At 48.4% G+C, this 21460-nt stretch overlaps 1 protein-coding gene across 4 annotated transcripts in view; it reads right to left on the minus strand.

Annotated features, from left to right (window-relative positions):
- Positions 1-19134, minus strand: part of CHST11 (carbohydrate sulfotransferase 11) — a 285984-nt gene extending 266850 nt beyond the window's left edge. The window contains exon 1 of one of the 4 annotated variants that reach the window (XM_060164728.1): positions 18672-19134. In XM_060164728.1, coding sequence (XP_060020711.1) covers positions 18672-18774 — 103 coding nt within the window. In that variant the 5' untranslated portion in view covers positions 18775-19134. Of the gene's footprint in view, positions 1-18415; positions 18540-18656 lie in introns of those variants that run through there. The other 3 variants (XM_060164727.1, XM_060164729.1, XM_060164730.1) reach the window with 3 other exon arrangements.
- Between the last annotated feature and the right edge of the window lie 2326 nt (positions 19135-21460).

Consider the following 21460-nt stretch of genomic DNA (forward strand, 5'->3'; position numbering starts at 1 on the left):
GTTGAGATGACTAAGTGATTTAACAAAGATAAAGGACGCCCACGGAGTCAGCAGTCAACACATATCTTTTAAGTGAATTTCAACCCTGGGGATGATCTACAGGCCTCTGGGACAGGCATGGAGATTGTGGAGGTGGCTTTCAGATAAGTACTTGTGTATTGATGGGTTTCCCTCTTCCTGAAAGTCCATTGATAAGGTGCTTTGGGACAAGGACGGGAGTTCTCTTCTCTTCCCAGTTGTCAAGTGAAACTTCCCTCCTACCCTTTGTGGCTCACTCGTTCAGACACAAAAGCGTGTATTCAACAAACCTTCATTTTATTGCAAGTCTGTGACAGGGCAGGCACTGGGGACTCACTTGGTGCTCTCTGGAAGCCTGTTATCTAGTATGGACCAAAAACTAAACAAGACCATCCATGCTGAGTTTGAGGGAGGTTCTGTTAGGAATCTGGACGGCAGTCAAATCAAACTGGCTGCCATCAGTACGACCGACACTCTCATACACTGCAGTCGGAGCATAAATAGATACAACCATCTAGATAACCCTCTGGCCACACCAATCAAGAGCCTTCGATAGTTTATAACCTGTGCATTCCCCTTCTGAAAATTTATTTCAAAGAGACATTAAGAAACTCAGACAAAGGTTTAGGTACAGAAAGGTGTACTGTGGCAATATTTTAAGAGGGAAAATCATTTTCAAAAATGTTCAACAAAAGAGAATGACTAAATTACATCCATATGATGACATATCCGTCCAATGGAATATTATGACATCCATATGACGGAATATTACAGTGTTTGCAAAGAAAATTGGATGACATGAGAAAAATGCCTATGATTCAGTACAAAGCAGCAAAAGCAAGACACACTGTAATATATGCATGATAATTTCTATGCATCTATACGAATACATATATTTGTATAGATGCATAAATATATGCACTTGTATGGACGCACAGAAAAACAGACAGAGATCCTTCCTGGGCGGTAGGATCAGGGGTGACATTTTTGGAAGTGGGTTTCATTTTTTCAAAATTCTCCATAATATGCCTGAATTAAGTTTATAATCTGAAAAAAAGAAATATATATATATATATACACACACAAACCATTGCTTTACTTTGATATTGCAGGGCAGGGGTGGGGTGATGATGGAAAGGAGCCAGAGGTGTCGCCAACCTTGCCACTTGATAGATTGTATGCCAAGAAATGTCAGCTCCATTGAGACAGGGATCTTGTCTGTTTCATCCCCGGCTGTTTCCTTAGCACTTGGTAGGGTCCTGGCACACATGGAAGGCATTCAATAAATGCTTGTTGAATAACTGAATGAACGACTGCACTCCAGCTCAAATGTTCTTCCTCTGTGAAGTTCCCTGACCTCCCCTAAACTAATTACTCCTCTTTTTCTAGAGGCCCAGAGCCGTTATTACAAAGCTTTACAGCTCACAATTATGGGTCTGTCACCACTCGCTAAATTGCAAGTTATCTGAATGCAGGAACTAAGTCTTATTTAGATTTGTCTCTGTAGTCAGATGAATGTTTGGTCAATAAATATTTGAGCGAAGGATGGAGGGGTGGAGAGATGTCAGCCTGTTCATACTGGATTAACAGTAATTATTCACTTCAACTGAGATTTAACTGTAAATGTGTATCAATTTTGAGAACAGCTAACACAATAAAATCTGAGTTGGGAGAAACAGTCTTAGGAATAGTCTCAGCAGTCAACTGCAAAGTTGTTGATGGTTTTAGCCCTGAAACACTTTCTTCTAACAAAATTTTACTCAGAACCGCAAAATATAAAACAGGCACAGAGTCACTCTGAGGAGGGTGGGGCTCTGGAACCCTCCTTGACATTAAGTTATCTGCTCTGGACCCTCTGGGGCTGAAGCAGCAGTTTAAAAACTGCCAACGTTGACATCCGTTAATAACAGGTGAGAGGGTCCCCAGAAGGGAGTGGAAGACCAGGACCAGAAGCCCTGTTTCCTGACCCCTCACCCAGTGCCCTTTCTACTTAACGGCACCTCCTCTTACAGTCAGGGTTACCCTTGTTTTAGAACAAATCAAACCCTCAGCTATGGCAGCCAAGGCTTACATGCTGAGAACTCAGTGCTCTGAATTCATGGCTCTTTTATTTCCTATGAAAATAAAGGAGGAATGTCGCTGTGACTTTCCAATGACAACATCCTTCACGTTGCCTGAATCCCACTTTCAGGAAGGCACTTGCTATCGGACCTATATTTATTTTTGAATTCTCAATTTGCTTCTACAGACACAGGAAACAAACGTCTGCACAAGCCTCAAAAGAATTCTTTCCAGAATCCTGTAGAAAAGAACCCTGAACCACTCCCCTCCTGAATTAAATGGATTATCCTAAAATGGGCAAGGCCACCATTACTACTTAATATTTTTAAGCACATAATTGTCTTTCATAGGATGGCCCACACTCTCCCAATAGAAGCTGTTTTATCACAGGTGGCTAAAAAATTGCCTGTTCAGTTTCTGATTTCAAACCTGTATTTCTATTTTTGAACAGCAAAATTATACAGAGCCCTACATACCGTAAAACCTTAGCTCTTCTTAAAGGATTCACAACCTACCTCTTCCATTTTCAAAATAATCTCCATTCCAGTACTTTGGCATAGACTCCCAATAATAAGTACTGTCTTAATTAGACCTTCCAATCCCTAATCCCTAAATCCTTACAAGTCTGCAAGTGTGAATCCCAAAACCACTGTAGCTTACACAGCCACACGCCCCATTAAAAAAGGGCTGCACGTCTGTAATGACATTGTATTTTTTTTTCTTTCTTTTTTTTTTTTTAATTAAGCATTTGGGAGAGTTCTCCCTGTGGGTTGTTATTTTATGGGGAAAAAAAGGAGATCAAAGGTGATGAGATACCGCAATGAGGAAACCAGCTCTGAGGATATTTACCAATGGATGTCAAGTGCAACTGGCTAGCAGAGAAAATGAAGGGGGCCCTCAGTTTTCTACCAAGCACAATGACCGCCAGAAGTGATTCTGAAAGCGAGAGATGGCTTCTTCTGTGGGGCAAGAGCTCTACAGTTAACCCATCCTCTCTCCCACAGCCCAGGAGTGGGGACTCAAAAGAGGCAGCCTTTTGATATGAAGATTACACAGGGCAGCATCTTTCAGAGAGACAAAGAGATCACACCCCACACACAGCGCACAGGGCGAGTCTCTACGGGGCCTTAAAGCCTAGGGTCTTGGTTCCCAGGAGGAAGGGTCTGACTTTGGTCCAGCCTACACTGCTCATCTCCGGGGCAGCCCACAGCCGCAACCTGACGACCCCAGACAGACCCAAGAGCCCACACTGAAGCAAGAAATTCTCCGCCCCGTAACTATTTACACACTTTCCTTTCTCTTTCCCTTTCTCCTGCCACTTCTCCCGGGGCCCTCCCAGGGTGAACTGAGGGCACCATTAGCAACTAACTGAGACTGAAACGTAACCTCCTCCGTGGCCTCTGATTTCGGCAGGAACAATGCAAAACAGTGGAGTTTTCAATCCCGTCCCAGAGCGCTTTTAAGCTATTACTTATTTTGCACTTTAGATATTCATGAATAATCTTCTTCCACCCCTCCCCCATCAAATAATAATAATAGAAACTCTTTCAAAATGGCTCCAAGTTCATTTTGAGAAAGTGAGTTGAAAACCTCTGCCCTTCTAATGAAACAAGAGAGCCTCATTCAAACAACCCAATCGAAAAACGGGCGGAAGACCTAAACAGACATTTCTTCAAAGAAGAGAGTTTCATTCAATTGAACTTAAATTTCATCATCTGAAAAACAGGAGACCCTAAACCTTCTATAGCTCCTGGTTCCCAAGAATAAAATTCAAATTTCAGAACCTTCAGAGCCCTCCAGGTTGGTGGCCGACCCACCTCTCCAGCCTGGAGCTTCTTGTGTCCCCAGACATCGCTCTCCTTCCCACCCCACCCTGGTTCTGGCAGGTACCCTCACCTGAAGTGTCTGTTCTCTCCTCTTAAATCCCCCCAGCAAATCTCCACTCATCCTTCAGGGTCCAGTGCAAAAACATCACCTCTCCTGTGAAGTCTTCCTCAACACCCCTCTCTAAATCAATCACCCCTCCCTTCCTTAGCTGTTTCTCTCTCTCTTTGTAACCCCAATCACATTTGGCCCCATTAGACAGTTAATCATGTGTGCTTCTGTCCACCTCAATAGAATGATTCTTCCTTGGGCCAGTCTCTGCATGCAAACGTCTGCTTTAGAACCCATTTTAAACCAAATTTAAGCAGTTCCCTGAACCCCTCTGAGTTTCCACTACTTCATCTGTAGAATGAAGTTGACAGACTCTCTCTCTGGGTTACAGAGTTTGGTTAAGCTCTCGTTAGGAGAGTCAAGCTTCAGATGGCGACTGATTAGCTAACAAGACTTTGAAGATGCCTTAGAGGACTGAAATTACTTCAGCTATACATATGCGACTCCACAACGTATTTCTCTTATTTAACACCTAGAGTCCTAAGAGAATCAATATTCTTCCCAAAGGTACAGCTTAAACCCAGGAAGGAAAACATCCCCTTAAAAAAGGGGGGAAGGGGCAAAAAAAAGAGAGAAAAAAGTAAACAAAAAAACTTAAATCCAATGCATAGAAAGTTCTCCAACACTTCAGAGCGGCACTATTCAGTATGGAGCACTTGAAATGTGGTGAATCTGAATTGAGATGTGCTGTAAATATAAAATATACATGAGTTTCTGAAGACTTGGTACAAAAAAAGAAATGCAAAGTATCTGAATAATTTTTAACATGTATTGCCTCTTAAAATGATACTACTTTGTTTGTTTGTTTATGGCTGCGTTGGGTCTTCATTGCTGTGTGCGGGCTCTCTCTAGTTGCGGCGAGCAGGGGCTACTCTTCATTGCGGTGTGTGGGCTTCTCGTTGCGGTGGCTTCTCATTGCACCGGCTTCTCTTGCTGCGGAGCATGGGCTCTAGAGCGCAGGCTCAGCAGTCATGGTGCGCGGGTTTGGTTGCTCCGCGGCACATGGGATCGTCCCAGACCAGCGATCGATCCAGTGTCCCCTGCATTGGCAGGCGGATTCCTAACCACTGCGCCACCAGGGAAGTCCCAGTACTACCTTAGATATTAATTTCACCTGTTACTTCTTACCTTTTTAATGCCACTACTAGAAAGTTTAGAGTGACATATGCAGCTAACAGCATCTTCTATTGGGCAGTGCTGCACTAGCAGGGTACTCCGAGCTGAATCTGCAGATACCGGCACACACTGCTTACAGCGTTATAATAACCGTCACTTTGAGAACTGTTCACTTTTTGGCTGTGTCTACATCTAACCAGGGTGTTAAGTGATCTGCTCTTTGCTCTCTTACCTGGCAGCTCATTGTAGAATCAAAGTGGAAATCAAATCAGCAGTGAAATTGCTGAAAACTCCATACCTGCCGTCCCAATAAAGGATTTTCTTCTTGGCCACCAATTACTATCAATGTATTCGTCCTTTCAATCAATATTTACTAAGTGACTACTGCCATGGTCTAAATGTTAGTGTCCCCCCAAAATTCATACTGTGAAAACCTAATGCCCAAGGTGATAGTATGAGGAGGTGTGGCCTTTAGGAGGTGGTTAGGTCATGAGGGCAGAGCTCTCATGAATGGGATTGGTACCCTTCAAAGAGAGTCCCCAGACTGCTCCCTCACGGCTTCCACCCTGTGGAGATACAATGAGAGGTCAAGTGTCTGTTGTTTATAAGCCATCCAGTCAGTGGGATTTTGTTGCAGCAGCCAAAACAGAGTAAGACAACTACTATTACCAGGCTCTATTCTAGGTGCTGGGATACTGTGGCACACAAGACATGGCCTGCTCTGGACGGGCCAATACACCAGTGCACGTAATGACAGAGGTGTGCACGTAGGAAGTACTACCCTGGGACACAGGGGAAGGACACCCATCTGCTTACCTGGCCAAGAGGAGATGGATGTTGGTTTCACACAAGAGGTAACATATGAACTGGAATTTTACCTCAAGACACAACCAAGTTGAAGAGAGGTGAGTGTCATCTGAACACAGGTGATAGATAGCACTGGCCCCAAGAGGGGATGTGCTCACCCAGAATAGAGTATAGGTAAGAAGAGAAGGGGCTATCACTGAATGCCCCACAGAGAATCTACAGCTGTGCTTAAGGCCCTTATAAAATAATTACTTCTTGACCTAATTAGCTAAAACCAAGAACATGTAGATGAGAGACACTGGTGAGGTGAAGAGAATAGTCTCCAGTGTCAGTTAGACCTAAGCCAGGATCTTGTCCCAACTTTCCAGCTCTATGACCTCAGGCAAGCTTCTTAACCTCTCGAAGCCTCAGTTTCCTCATCTGTACAATGGGATTGGTAAACGCCCATCTCACCAGGTTGTGGTGAAAAGTAAATGTGATTATCCAAGTACAGCAGTTGGCATACTGTCTGATACACAGTATCACTAAGTGATCATCTCATTAGCGTTACTTTTAGTAAAGCATCGCAACATATGGAATCTAAATAAGGATTTCCCAACTACTGATATTCTGGGCGGGAGTATTCCTTGTGGGAGGCTGTGCTGTGTGTTACAGGATGTTTAGCAGCATCCCTGGCCTCTACCCACTGGATGCAGTAGGACCCACCTCCCCAGCTGTGACAACCAAATTGTCTCCAGACACTGCCGACTGTCCCTGCACTGGGGAGGAGAAGGGAGCAAAATTGTCCCCGGTTGAGAACCACTGGTCTAAATCAGTTAGATGAGGTGGGAAGTTCATCCAGAGCGCCACGTGCTTAAAAAGATAAAGTTCGGGGCTTCCCTGGTGGCGCAGCGGTCGGGGGTCCGCCTGCCGATGCCGGGGACGTGGGTTCATGCCCCGGTCCGGGAGGATCCCACATGCCGCGGAGCGGCTGGGCCCGTGAGCCATGGCCGCTGAGCCTGCGCGTCCGGAGCCTGTGCTCCGCGGCGGGAGAGGCCACAACGGTGAGAGGCCCGCATACCGCCAAAAAAAAAAAAAAAGATAAAAGTTCTTGTAAAGAGCTGGGAGCACTGACAGACGCCCACCCTCCCTAAGCCCAGCAGGAACGGTCTGAGGGGCCAGAGGTGGAGCGGAAGAGCATCAGATAGGCCCTGTGTCTCAGGCTGAAGAACCCGGGCCTCCCGCAAATCAGGATTACAGTCTTTCGACTAAATTTCAGTACCTGCTTTGGTGATGACCGGCAGAAATGGGCCTCTGCCCCTGCTACGAGTGCCAGCCAGCAGAGGAAGCCCCACCAGGCCTGCAGTTAAGGGGGGGGTGACTGGCCCCTGTGCAAGAAGAACTCAGAAAGTCCTCGTCTGCCTACCACAGGCTCGAATGTGGAGACCAAGGCCAGTCGGTCCCGGCCTGTGCGATGCACCCAACCACGGCTCCTGTAAGGGCTGCCATTCCTCAATAGCTATTCCTCGGAAACGACTTTCATCCTCCTCAGAGTCCCGCTGCAGAAATGGCACTGACGGGTGCCCTGTGTTGTATTTTTTCAAGTGTCACTTCTTAAAGCTAACGGGAACCTGAGGGGTAATTTATGTGCATAATTGGGGGTGGTGGGGGGGAAGCTATGGCCTTTGCATTCAGCATGGAACTGCAAGCTGATTTTTCACCAGATAAACTCAGCTTTTGCAAAACACTACACAGACGCACAGCTAAGCTTTGGCCTTGGCATGGGAGGTGCGACAGCACAGCAGATGGAGGGTCAGGGCATCCAGAAAGACGATATCATAGGAGCCTAGACGGAGGACCCTTTTGGTAAACCTCACAGGGCAGGTTACACCTACGAAACGGATAAACATTAAAACATTTGCTCAGGATTCCAGCAGAATGAAACACAACAGCGTTGTTGTCAACACAAAGATTAAAATCTTAGAATGAGGAAACACAGTGCATTTATTTTAACAACATGCAAACACTGGTTTTGCGTCCATTTTCAATGTATTTTCACATCTCATTTCTCATTTAATCCTCACCACCACCACGGAAGAGAGATAATATTACTACCTTCCCTTGGCAAATGAGGAGAGCAAATCTCTTGCGTTTGTGACTTGTATTCAATCAATTATTAAGCCCCTACAATGAGCCGGGCACCCTCCCAAGTCATCAAGTGTGGCCAGGTACTACAGCAGATGTCGCTGAAGCGTGTAGAGTCTTGAGGTATTTCTCCAGGAGTATCATTGGCCCTTGGTTAGGATGACTATCTATCTGATGGGCACAAAGATCCCACCCTGTGCGAGATGTCTAGCATCCCTTGGCCCTGCCCACTAAATTGATGTCCTCAATCCTTGGGACAAACAAGCACGGCGAGACACATTTCCAAATGTGGGGGCCAGCGGGGAGCCCCGAACTGAGAGCCCCTACTAGACCTTCAGAGCAACAGTCAGACAGCCATGGTTTAACTCTCGTGTCATCAGTTCCTCTCTGTGTGACCTCAGTCTCCCCACCTCGCCTTGTAAAACGGTGATTATAATAGGTGAACCTTGTAAGATTCCTGTAAGGAATAATACATGTTAAGCACCTGACCCACGTCAGCCTCCAGGAAATAATACCCAATAGATATCTGAATTTCTTTGTCAGCTCATCCCCCTTATACCCTCATCTCCTTCGATCTTAAAACCCCCTTCTCAGGGAGCCTCCCCTGACCGCTCCATTTAAAAGTGCAGCCCCCTCACTGCTTCCATTTCACTTCCCCCTTCCCGGCTTTATTTTTTCTCTGCAGCACTTGTCACCATCAAACATACTCTATGGTTTAAACATGCATTTGTTTACGTCTCCGTCCATTGAAGGTACCATGAGGACATGAACCATGTCTGTTCGGGTCCCTGCTGTACCTCCAGCACCGAGCACAGAGCCTAACTCTTAACAAACATTCAACAGAAATATCTTGAGTGATGTCGAACGGATACAGTGGAGAGCCAGGGCCTGAACGCTGGTCCTGGGCTGCCAATTCTGTGCTTTTTTTCACCATAGTGAACGGTCATGAACAACAGTATTGAAGGTAAAATACGTCAACCGTTAAGAAATGTAAAGTGTTACAACACTACCTTAGAGGGGCCTTTGTGTTTTCCCTCTTCTGGGATCCTGTGAAGTTAACAGTTTCTAACAGAAACCCATCCACCAGCCCACCGCACTGGCGTTGTCTTTGTGGGGTTTTTTTCACAAGGCTTTTAAGATAAGCGCTCAAGCCAGAGATTGATCAGGATTTCAACGCTTACATTACCGAGTTTCTTTACTTCTATCCATACCTATCTGAGTGGGACCTGAACTCCAGGGATACTGGAAATATCATTCCTGCCCATACTATGTATCCAAAGCCGAACTCGGACTCACCACTGCCAGAACGAGCTCCAGGTGAGCACGGTATTACCCAAACTGCGTATTACCCAGACTGTGGCAGGTCTGACAATCAGCAACTATATTCAAGACCAGTTTGCACCTGGGGTCCCAAAGTCCAGGGGACATTCGATCTAGCGCAAAGGGGCCTGGGAAGGAAACATTTTCATTGACTCTAGAAAAAATAATTTAATGTTAAAAATATGAATTTTCCATATTCATTGACTCTAGAAAAAGAAATTTAATGTTAAAAATATGAATTCATGTTAAATATTAATCGAAACAAACACCCCCATCTAACGTGTCATACCAAGTTACATGCCATTTATGAAACTCAGGCATCCTGAGGAGGGAGAAGGAAGAAGGACAAAGGAACTCAGTCATCCCACCGCTCTCAGCATATTCTGATGAATCACCATTTACAACTGAATCATAAGTGGATTGACAGATTATATTATCTACTTCCACCTAAACTAATCCTCAGAAAACGGAATAGAAGCTTAAAGAGATCCCAGTCAAGAAACTACAGCCTGGAGGGCGTTCCCTGGCAGTCCAGTGGTTAGGACGCGGTGCTTTCACTGCCGGGGCGCAGGTTCAATCCCTGATCAAGGAACTAAGATCCCGCAAGCCGCTCGGCGTGGCCAAATTAAAAAAAAAAAAAAGAAAAGAAAGAAACTACAGCTTGGAGATAATACTCATAACGCACATACACAGGAAAATGGCATTCCTCTCTCTCCCGGAGTCTTGTACGCCGTATCACAAGGCAAAAAGGAGGAGAGGGCTTCCCTGGTGGCGCAGTGGCTGAGAGTCCGCCTGCCGATGCAGGGGACGCGGGTTCGTGCCCCGGTCTGGGAAGATCCCACATGCCGCGGAGCGGCTGGGCCCGTGAGCCATGGCCGCTGAGCCTGCGCGTCCAGAGCCTGTGCTCCGCAACGGGAGAGGCCACAACAGTGAGGGGCACGCGTAACGCAAAAAAAAAAAGAAAGAAAAAGGATGAGAGACTTGGAGTTGACTGGGAGTTAGATAACAGAATTTCCCAGATGGTGATGAACATGTGGATTTACGATCACTATCGTTAGAAACTTAGAAATATCCTTATCGTACCTATTTAGATAATGGGAGTGATATGTATACACTTGCTATAAACAAAATATGTGGGGGATGGCTGCTCACATACGTTTTACCCATAGGGTGTGGTGAGTACTCCGGATGTCGGCTCACCATCCATTCCACCCCCTTCCAGAAGGTCTTTCTATACCGCAGAGGCTACTGATTTAAAAGCTGTGGTTCCCAGGCTTCCTTGAAGCTAGGGTTCTGAATGTGAGTTTGACTCCCCCAGATAGAAGCACTCACTTCAGATTTAGAAAGAGGCCATGAGTAAGAGGCCACCTTCCTGCCTTTTGGGTTGCTTCCACCCTCCCGGTGATGGGGGTGTGAGGGTTCTTTCTACAGCAGCATGGAAGGGACCACCCTCTGGCTTTCTGGGTGTCGAGAGGTGGCTGCAGTGGGGAAGCATCCCGATTCTGGAATTGAGATCTCTGATCCCAGGTTCTCAGTGTCGTTAGTTTGTTCTTGGATTCAGTAGTTCCAGAGACAGTCTCAGAGGTGGTAGCACACTTAGTAGGTCAGTTTTTTTGAGCAGCCATGCCAATATATGTTTGCCCATATGTTATTACATATACTGTTACTATTAGCTGAGACTCATTCATGGAGGTCCAGCCGACGGCCCTATGTCTCCAGCCTTCCCAACAATTTGGTAAGGACCAGATTCCCTCCATTAAATACTTTTCTGCTTAAAATACCTAGACGGCTTTCTAGTTCCCGCCCCGAAGCCTGACTGAATCCTAGCAAACCAGGAGCAAAGAGGTTTGGGAGACAAATAAAACAGACCGCACCAGAAGCTATCTGGATACAGCAAACCAACCTGGCTCTTCCCTCTGGGCCGTATGCATATTGGTGAGGTGGGCAAGGGGGCAGAAGAGACGTCTTTGCCAATCACTTATTTACACTTTAAATGTTTCCTAAGCACGTCTGGGCCAACCTTAGAGGCTATAAAGAGGAACCTGGTAAACGTTCCTCAAAATGTGGAGATGTACAAGTAAACAAACAACTACCACCCATTTCTAAAAGGGCTAGAGAAGAGAAATGACGAAGGCCATGGGAGTTCAGTGGCCTGGAAAGAAAGTAAATATCCACATCGGTGACATTTTCCTCAAGAAACATCACGATGCCTATTTCTCTGTGAACTTCCAGGTTTGAGCTCCACGTGAAATAACTCACTCCCCCGCGTCCCCATTCTGACTCTTACCAACCTCATCAGTTAACCAGAGAGAGATGCTAACTGCAAGCCCTGAGGCTCTGAAAATAGGTGCAAATTTCCCAAGCACAGCAGAAAAGACTCAGAGGCCTGCATGCCGGCAAAGCCTGTATGAAGCAGGTGATCAGGGCTTATCAGGTACCTCCAGGCCCTCAGTTGCAGCCTGAGTGCCGTTTTTCATCACCTTACTGAGGTTACGGAGTGCACCATGGTTTACAAAAAGTACTTTCACAATTTACAGAGGTGGGTCCGAAGCCATCAACTGTAAGACACTGTCATTTCATGTTCTTCCGAGAAAATAAAAGGCTCTCCGTTAAAGGTCAGCACAGTACTAAGATACTATCAATTACAACACATCAAATTTCATAAAAAGGAAAACGTGGGGGAAAAAAAGGAGTGTTTCAGAATTGATAAAATATAATAATTCATAGGGTGAGGCGGAGAGGAGAATGCCCACACTAGGACCTGGGTCTTTCGCTCCCAAATCATCAATCCATTCAATCTCTACTTTTCCTGAGTGCTTCCATAAGTCAAGGGCCGTTGATGGCTGTTCTTAACTACGAAAGCCGTGAATCACACCCTGAACATTTTAAGAATTTCCCAGCACAAGCGCAGTTAAAATTCCTGTCAAATCTTTTTTTTTTTTCTGATTTGTACATTACTGCTTTAAAAAATTGACAACGGGGTGGTCTAGTTTGGGGGGCGGGAGTGGAGGGGAAGTGGGGTTTACACGGTAACCACTTCACCCAAGTGCACCCAAGGGCTGCTGAAGATAAACACAGAAGCGCACGCAAGAGGCCTCGGCTCGTCCACCCCTGTTGTGCCCCCTCCCCCAAGAATCCTCGGCCCAAGCTCTCCCAGGGCTTCCCATGCTGTCCCCAGTCACGGCCAAGGCCAAGGCCCACGCACACAGTCTCTCTCCACCTCCTAGTCTTAGCTCCTTCCTCCCTCTGCTCCAGACACTCAGAGCTGCCTGTCAGGCACCATGCTGCCGCATGGCACAGACCTGTGCTGCTCTCTGCCCGGAACATTCTGCCTGGGACTGGGCGGACACGTGGCCAGCTCCTTCACTTCCTCCCCGTCTCTATGGTCCAGTCGTCTTGTCAGCGACATCCCGCAACGACCTCTGTATTAAATTGCAAGCCTGGCCTCTCACATCCCTCATTCACCTCCCCTGCTTTGTTTTTCTCTCTTCACACCATCTGACTGGCACCTATGCGACTTCTGCATTTCCTTAAAGCCTGCCTATCCCACTAGAATGTAAGTTTCATGAGGGCAAAAATAATGTTTCATTGTATCCCCAGTGCCTAGAGCAATACCCCACACAGAGTAGAGGAGACAGAGAGAGAAAAAGAAAGGGCAACTCTACTCTCACTTTCTGATCAATCACATCTGGTGCGAGATGCATCAAATTACAAATTCCTGGAATTTTTAATGGACAGATCAGATTATTCAATGATCTCAGACGCAGAACTGCCTCCCTCTTCACCTGTGAAAAAGATGGGGTCTCAAAAGTCAAGAGAAGAAAAACTAAAAAGCGAAAATGAGTATGTAGAACAACTCTGTTTTGTCTCAGACTCTGACCTTACAAGCGGCCGTGACTTTCATGGAAGTCTTTTCACTCACCATCCCCAGATTAAGAAGAGCTTTGTCCTTTTGGTGGATTTAAGAAGGGAAAGGGTGGTACCCGTGCTTGTAAGCCTTTGATTTCCTGTTTTTAAATGGCTGTTGCCCACAGAGCTCCTCATAAGCAAAATGACTCTTCACCCAGATAAATACAAACAGCAGCCTCTGCTGGAGGGCGGATTCTCCCACCCCTCACCCATCAGAAATACCCCAACCGCTCTCCTTCAGGTGCCCAATCACCACTTTTATTTCAGAGGCAACGAAACGAGGACTCCTGGACAGCGGCTATTACTGTGGGAGGAAACTGCCTAAGTGTATCCGTCTTATCTTTGTGCAACTATGAAACTCCCCATTGAGGTGCAAACATTTCAACCACCAAGGGGAGACCCCCATGCTGGAAACATCTTATCTTTCAGTCATTTAATGCTGTTTCCAGGATTTAAAACAGCGTCATATCTGAGACCTTCTTGACATCTTTTCAAAGGATAAAGATGTCAGATATAGAAGAACAGTCCCTATGAACTGGTATAACTCCAAATTCATTTCATGTATCAGCAAAAAGATTCTTTAAAATGAAATAGATGCAGGGGGGGAAAAAAAAAGGCATGATACCAGATTGACATCCTGCAAAGTGGTGGGGATGGAAGGTGAGAGGTATATGCAACTCTATAAATTTAAAAGTTTGTGGTTAAATTTTCTGTCTTTAAACTTAATAATTAGTCACCATAATGACCATAATGATGTATTTGTCTAAAATACATATCATCTATCAAACAAGGTACAAAATCCAGGATGTGATCTCAAATTTTTTTTAATATATATATTCTATAATATACAGAAAAAAAGTACCCATTGCCTCTGGGTCGTAGATTAATGAATGATTGTTTTTCTTCTGTACTTCCTAAATTTTCTCAAATGAGCACATATTACATTTATAATTAAATTAAAATTATAACACAAGAGCATTTCACATCCAGTCTAATCAAGTGAACTACAAAGGGGTAACCCAAGAACTCTTTAAACAAAGGGTATAATCTTTCAATACATTCAAGCAAGGCAAAGAAATCCCAGGCGACAGTGAAAGTAAACATATCGCAAAAGGAAAAAAAGAGAGAGAGAGGAAGAGCAAGAGAGAAAAAAAGGCTTTCTCCGCAGGTTTCTCTCCTATGAACAGCTTTCAAACAAAACCACAACCCTACGGAGTAACACAGAGGGAAGGTTCAGAGGATCTGTCTTCACAAATGCAGCCTGGCGGCCTCTCAGCTCTGCCTGGCCCGACACAGCTCCATCAGAGGCCAGCCGTCTGGGGCAGGTATGGTCTCGGCAGGTACGCGAGCCACGTCAATGCTCAGGAGGCACTTTCACAGGACATGATCGCTGATGGACTCAAACCTGTGCAGAAACCACAGGCATGGAGCTCCATTCTCACCAACATCAGGAACGGTTCACGCCCACAGAAGGTGTCCCCTGCAGATGGGTTTCTGTAGGTCAGTGGCTAAATAAGGCCAAGCTTCCCCAGTACCCAGGACACCCAAGCAGCGTCTCACTGCCTCACACTTCAGGGCAGCAAATCTAGGCCATGGGGAATGCTCCTGTCTGGTGCATGATGAGCTTAAACCTGATCCATGACTCGGGGGATCTCAGAGGCCAGGAGGGCAGAGAAGTGTCCAGACCTTGTCCCCTGTGTTCCACACCCCTCCTAGAGAGCCAGACTTACTGACTAGGTATTCCTGGCAAGGTTTAATGTAACCTTCCCAGAAACTGGAGAAGCAGGTCTCCTAGAGTCTAGCCACTTCATGCATTCATCCAGCAAATATTTTATTGAGAAACTACTATGTACCAGGCACTGTGCCAAACACTGGGGTTAGAATGGGGCCTAAAACCCAGTCCCTGCCCTAAGACTATTAACTCAGTGTGTCAAAGCTCTAAAGAAAACTGCCTTTACCGACAAGGCCCACTTCTGCTGAACCCTCCAACCAAATTAAAGATCAATTTCTCAAGTTTATATATTAGAAAAGTACAGGGGCTTCCCTGGTGGCACAGTGGTTGGGGGTCCGCCTGCCGATGCAGGGGACACGGGTTCGTGCCCCGGTCCGGGAAGATCCCACATGCCGCAGAGCGGCTGGGCCCGTGAGCCATGGCCGCTGAGCCTGCGCGTCCGGAGGCTGTGCTCCGAGGTGGGAGAGGCCGCAGCGGTGAGAGGCCGGCGTACCGCAAAAAAAAAAAAAAAAAAAAAGTACAAAAGACAATGAGCCCTAGATTAGAATCAGAGGGAGAGACAGCCAGCGCCCCCCTGCCAGCTGTCTCCTTGTATTCTTTCTCTCCCTCCTCACACATTCCAGGTATTCTCTAGCCATCGACGAAGCCAGGAATCCATTTCTTTTTTGAATACTACTTTTCTATTTCAGATAGAAATAGAAATAGCCCTCCTGCCAGAGGGCTCCAAATTTTTAGCAACACAATCTGTGCCACGCTGTGGTCCCTTCTGCCTCTCCCTGGGTGATCTGGAGAAACGGAAACTGCAGAGCCAGGCTAAAGGATCAGCTTTCATTACCTAAATCCTTCGGAGAAGCAAAGATTAGCTAACTTTTAAGGAAATTCAAAGCGGTAGGAAAAAGATATAGCATCAGCTGTCATCAACAGTGTAGTTTAATAAAATGGGGGGGGTAGATGTTTAATATGAATTTCAAAGCATATTTTTAATGTCCCATTGACATTGACATGGAGTTTTCATGGAACCATATGTAATTCAAAATAAGGAAGACCTTTCGGGACTTCCCTGGCCGTCCCGTGGTTATGATTCCACGCTTCCACTGCAGGGGGCGCAGGTTCGATTCCCTGGTTGGGGAACTAAGATCCCACAGGCCTGTCACGTGGCCAAAAAAAGGAAAAAAAAGAATAAGGAAGACCTTTCAATTGAATTACCTGCAGTTCTACATTCAATAGAATGTATTGAAAGTAGTCTTTGCTATGGACTGGGGGAAGTATCAGAAGAACATGTTCATATAGACACAAATAATCAACAAATGCTATTTTTTGGGGAGGAAGCGGAACCAGGAAGGGAAGCCAAGGTTGAGAGCAGAGGATCAAAGACAGAGGATCCTTATCAGCATAGCCTTGGAAAAGGTTCTGTCCCTGGTTCCAAAAGGCCAGACTGAAAGGAGCTAACACCACTGCTTTCAAGTCAACTTAATGTTCCAACTGGAGCTGGAAATTTTCACAAAGTGCAAATTACAAGTTGGAAATTTCTTCCTGGTATCTCCAGCTAGACAGTTATTTCCTAATTCTCACAGAGGATAAGAAAAGCCCAGGATGCATGAAAACCATGGATAGTAGTAGTCTTTCTAGTTAGTATCTCACTGGACAACTAACAGGTAGAGAGAAGTTAAAGTACATTCCTGCCAGAGACTAATATTCATCCCTGTTCCAGGCATTTCTGCAGAGAATTACCTGGCATGTTCGGTCCAGGCAAAACTGTAAGTGGCCTAAACACATCTGTACTGTCTAGACCAAATCATTCGGCCCTTTGCTTAAGCTGCTGGAGCCCCGGTGTATTTGTACACCACCCAGTCCCCAGCCCCACCCCCCCGCCCCGCCCCGGGGGAGTCTGGCCCGGGATGGCGCTGTCTGTCTGGTCCTGCCCATCGCAACCATCGGCCGGCGGCCGGCAGGCAAGCCAGGTCCATTTTTAAATTCCCTTAGAAGTTTCACAACCACCGGTTTGGGTGAGGAGACAAACACCGCTGTAGTTTGCTGACATGAAACTAAAAATACCCAGCTGCAAACAAAAGCCACCCTTCACAAGGCTGGCTTGGTGTCCTGAGGTTACATGTGGTAGTGCCAGGCCATACGACCATATTCTTGGCAAAGTGGCCGCCTTAACAACTGCTCCAGGCCCAGCGGGGCAGAGGGGCCATTCTGCCCTGAGCTGTCAAGGAATCCCGCACCGGGCAGCCCTGCCTGTTTGACGGAAAGAACAGCTTTATGCTGTCGATCCAAATGCAGGCTAGAGGAATTCGGGGCTGCGTCTGGGTTAGATACACACTGAAAGAAGAATGCAGGAGGCAAAAAGAAAACACCAACCCTACAGCCCTGGAAGGAAATGTGTTTGCACCTCCCTCCCTTGCAATTATAAAAGCAAGTTACTGCTGTGACTATACTGAGAAAGGCAACTCGGAGGCGTGAAAAATGGATCTGGGAGCCGATGTGGCCCACTGGGAGCCTGCTGGGGGCTAGGGGTGGAGGACCATGGCTCCACGGGGAGACTGCCGTTACCCCGGAAGCTTCTTTGTAAGGTTTTACCTGTTGGGCTCCAGAGCGGAGCTGCGAACCCGGGGCCGCCACGGTCGAGGTCGTCCCTCCCTCCCCAGGTCTCAAACTTTCCTTCGCGCCCCTCGGAAGGGGCAAGCCTTGTCCCTCCCCGAATCCAGATTTCAGGTGTGGAACTTGTCTAAGCCACCGGGGACTGCGGGGAGGGGGCTCATTCCCACACGGCCCGGCGGGGCTCCGGATGCTCGGAACGCAGGAGGGGGGGATGCAACCTGACGGTCAGTCCAGGACCCGACCAAAGTTTCCTCCCAAACTGCGGTGGCGCGCGCGACCCAGGAGCCCTGAGTCCCGCAGCACAGGGTCGGGAGCCGGGTTGCGGGACGGGAGCAGGCCCCGGGGCACAAGCCGCAAGGTCAAGGCGGAGCCGGAGCCGAACCCCGGGGCAAACAGCTGGCGCCGGACCCCATCCGCAGCCTGGTGGAGGGGCAGTGCCGGGCACCCAACCTCTCCCTACACCTGCTCAGCGCGGTGCCGAGCCCCGGACACGTGGGAGCCTAGCCCCGGGCTCCCCAGCTCGCGGCGGGGACTGGCAACCTCGCCGGGGCGCGCACCCTTCGCCCCCGGCCCCCCCAACCAGGAAGAGGCAGCGCGCTGGGGCGCCGGGCGGCTGGCTCCCGGCGCCTCTTTCATCCTCGGACCTCGGCAGAAGCCGGGAGGGAGTTTCGTTCTCTTCAAACCGACCCTCCACCCTCAGCAGCTTCCCGCAACCTCTACCTTGCCCTGCTACCTCGCAGACAGACGGACAAGAGACACAAAGAAGAAAACAAAACAAAACAAAACTACCGCCCCTCGGGTCTCATCCTCCAGCCTGGAGCCGGGAGGACGAAGAAGAGAGAGCACATCCTTCCTCCTCCTCCCCATCCGACTCGGGTATCCGGGCAGATTCGGTCAGCAAGGAACCCCGAGGTGGCCCATAGAGAAGAGGTAAGGTTGGAAGAGGCAGAAACCAGGCGGAGCGAGCGAGGGAGCAAAAGCGCGAGAGAGCAGAAAATAGCCAACAAAACCACGCTAACGCGCCCCCTACCTGGGTGCAACATACTTTGGAAATAGAAGATAACCAGGATAAAGGATCCCAAGCAAGTGGCCAGCACCATCCGGCAAATTCTGTTCATCCTCATCACTTCCAGCAGCCCCGGCTTCATGGCTTTGTCCTGGCTGCGGGGACCCGGGCGTCCGGGAGGCGCGCCCGGAGCGCAGGAGCGGGAAACCCGCCGCGCGGAGCGGAGCCCGGGAGGCGCAGGGCAGGGCTGGGCAGGGTTCGCAGGGAGGATAGGGTTGGCTTCACGGCCGCTCTCGGAGCCCCCAGCCCCGGGCAGGGGTGTGGAAGGCGCCGGAGTTGCTCTGGAAGTGCCGAGATGCGTGGACCCGCCGGCTGCGCGCTCTTGCTCCTCCCGCTGCTCCTCCTCGCCTCTCCGCCGCCGCCTCCGCCCCCGCCAGCAGCCGCCGCTGCCTCCTGGCGGGCCGGGCGGCTGGGGGGCGAGCGGTGGTGGTGCCGCCGCCGCTGCCGCTTTTCTGGCCGCTGTGGCTGTCGGACGGGCCCCCTCCCTCCTCTCCAAAGGCTACTTCATTGCGCTCCAAAGATCCACATATTCCGGGGCTGGGTTTTACCAAATGCAACTCACAGCCCCCGGCGAGGGGAGGGCGCCTGCGGAGAGCCGGGCGGAGGGAGGGACCCGAGAGCCGGGGCGGAGCGTCGCGCTCCCCCCGCCCCTACCCGGGATTTGGTCGCGTCCAGCTGTTTCCCGGGGAGCGCGGAGTGCGCGCCGCGCTCCCGCAGGGTCCCAAAAGCCCTCAGTCCCCGCCGGGCCGGCCGCAGTGTGGAGGTTGTGTGTCAGCGTTTCTATGACAAAACCCGGAGGAAAAAAATACGAATAAAATCGCCTCGGTGCTGCCACCCCCTCCTGCCGGCCTGTGAAGAGGGAGGTGGGGGGGTGCGGGTCGGGCACTGGAAGCGCGAAGGGGTCTGGCGGTACGCGATAATTTAAAATCCCTGGGCAAGGTAGCCGGGAAGTTGTCCCCAGCCCCCAGGGAGCAAGTGCCCTTTTCCCGAGTCTCAGAATAGGGTGGTTTGGGCGGGGGGGGGGGGGGTTGTTTTGTTTTTTGGGGTTTTGTTTGTTTTGTTTTGTTTTTTCTTTCCAACGACAGCCCACCACGAGCGACGTTTTGGAAAGGGATTAAAGACGTCTGACTTCAGGTCAAGGTTAGGAAAACTGCATAATTCTCAGGGGTCAGGAGACAGCTGAGCTTTCCCCGGGATTTATGCAGTCCGACACTCACCCCGCCTCAACAGGGCAAAAGGGGATTTGGGGATTTGGGGATTTTCGAAGTCTGATTTCGCAAAGGGTAGAGCTCCCTCCAAATCCTCCAAAGGGCAGAGTCTTAGCAGGGTGGACGGGAGAGGATGCCCCCACTAAGCCACTCCTCCCAGTACAACCAACTGCTGGAAAAAACCAAGCCCGCCTTAGCATTGGCAGGTAAATGGAAAGATTGGCGTTGCTTTCTTGTATTGAGTGAAGTGATTTAAAAATTCCAGTTCCATGTGTTTAGATTGTTTAGCAGTCAAGCTGGATGCAGGTACACAGTGCAGAGATCACTGTCTCACCTACCTAGCACCAGCTGGAGAAAATCGGTTCCTATAGTCCACTTATCAAACTACTTAGTATGGAAGATCTAAAGGGTTATTTAAATTCCAACAATAATATATACCAGGAAAAAAAGTTACTGTAAAGACTACAATAAGTTTTGCGCATATTATCAGATCTTTACTACTATGAACGCAATTAGTGATGAAATAAGATAATGGGTCGTCCCATACCTCTCACACAGCAGGCATTTGATACTTATTGAATCTGAATGTAATGGGCCTTATCCTCCTCTCAATACATCAGAGATACAATTTGCAAACAGATACATGCAGCCAAAGCCACCTCGACAACCTCGGCTCCCTTCCCTGCAAAGTCTTCGTCCAGCAGTTGCTAAGCAGGGAAAGTAACAAAGTCAGCAGGCTTGCCTTTGATTACAGAAGACAATCAGTTATAGCACAATATGTAGCCGGTTTGTACTGTATTAATTTGTGCTTACTTGTGAATGAGCTGCTTACTAAAGGCAGCCGAGCTGAACAAGATCCAGTACAAAGTCATTCTCTAGTGATTCCCCCCACAGGAGATCAGGGATGGGAGCTGCCCTTACCCACCCACCTGCCCATCCTTGACCAAGGTAGAGATTCCCCGCAGGGAGGATAACTAGATGGGCACTTGCAGCGTTTGGCCTAGAACAGCAGGCTCTCCTTTAACTCCTAGTTTTATAGAGCAGGCTGGGATTTGCTCCCAGGTCACCCAACTGGTCCCTTGCCTGCCAAGGCACAGACCACACTGTACCTGTACAAAAGCCTGGACACACATAAGGCAGTCTGGGAAGTCTCAGGGCCAAGGGAGAGGTCAGAAGCCTAATCCCTGGTGGGTCATGGTGAGTTGAGTTGGCCCACCTGGTGAGGAAGGATGGTGAAACATGCCCAGCATACATTTCTGCATTCTCACAGTCAGGAATGGGCGCAAACATACAGTGAGGGATAAGGTTCTGACAGGTGAACTACCACCTCCTCCAAGAAGCCTTCCCTGATTTCTCACCTGAAGTGGCCTCTTTCCTCCTCTGTGTTCATAACACTAGGTCCGAACCCCTCCTGGGTCACTGTACCTACTAAGCTGAGTTTTATTCATCTCTGTTTCTCTCTAGTGCTCGGCAGAGTGACTGACACCTGGTAGGTAAAAATAAATCTGAGATGGAGAGGTGATGCCTTCTCGGGCTAGGAAGTTAAATTAGATCCCCTCT

This window comes from Lagenorhynchus albirostris, chromosome 11 (assembly GCF_949774975.1).
Source record: "Lagenorhynchus albirostris chromosome 11, mLagAlb1.1, whole genome shotgun sequence".
In the NCBI taxonomy this organism is placed as follows: domain Eukaryota; kingdom Metazoa; phylum Chordata; class Mammalia; order Artiodactyla; family Delphinidae; genus Lagenorhynchus; species Lagenorhynchus albirostris.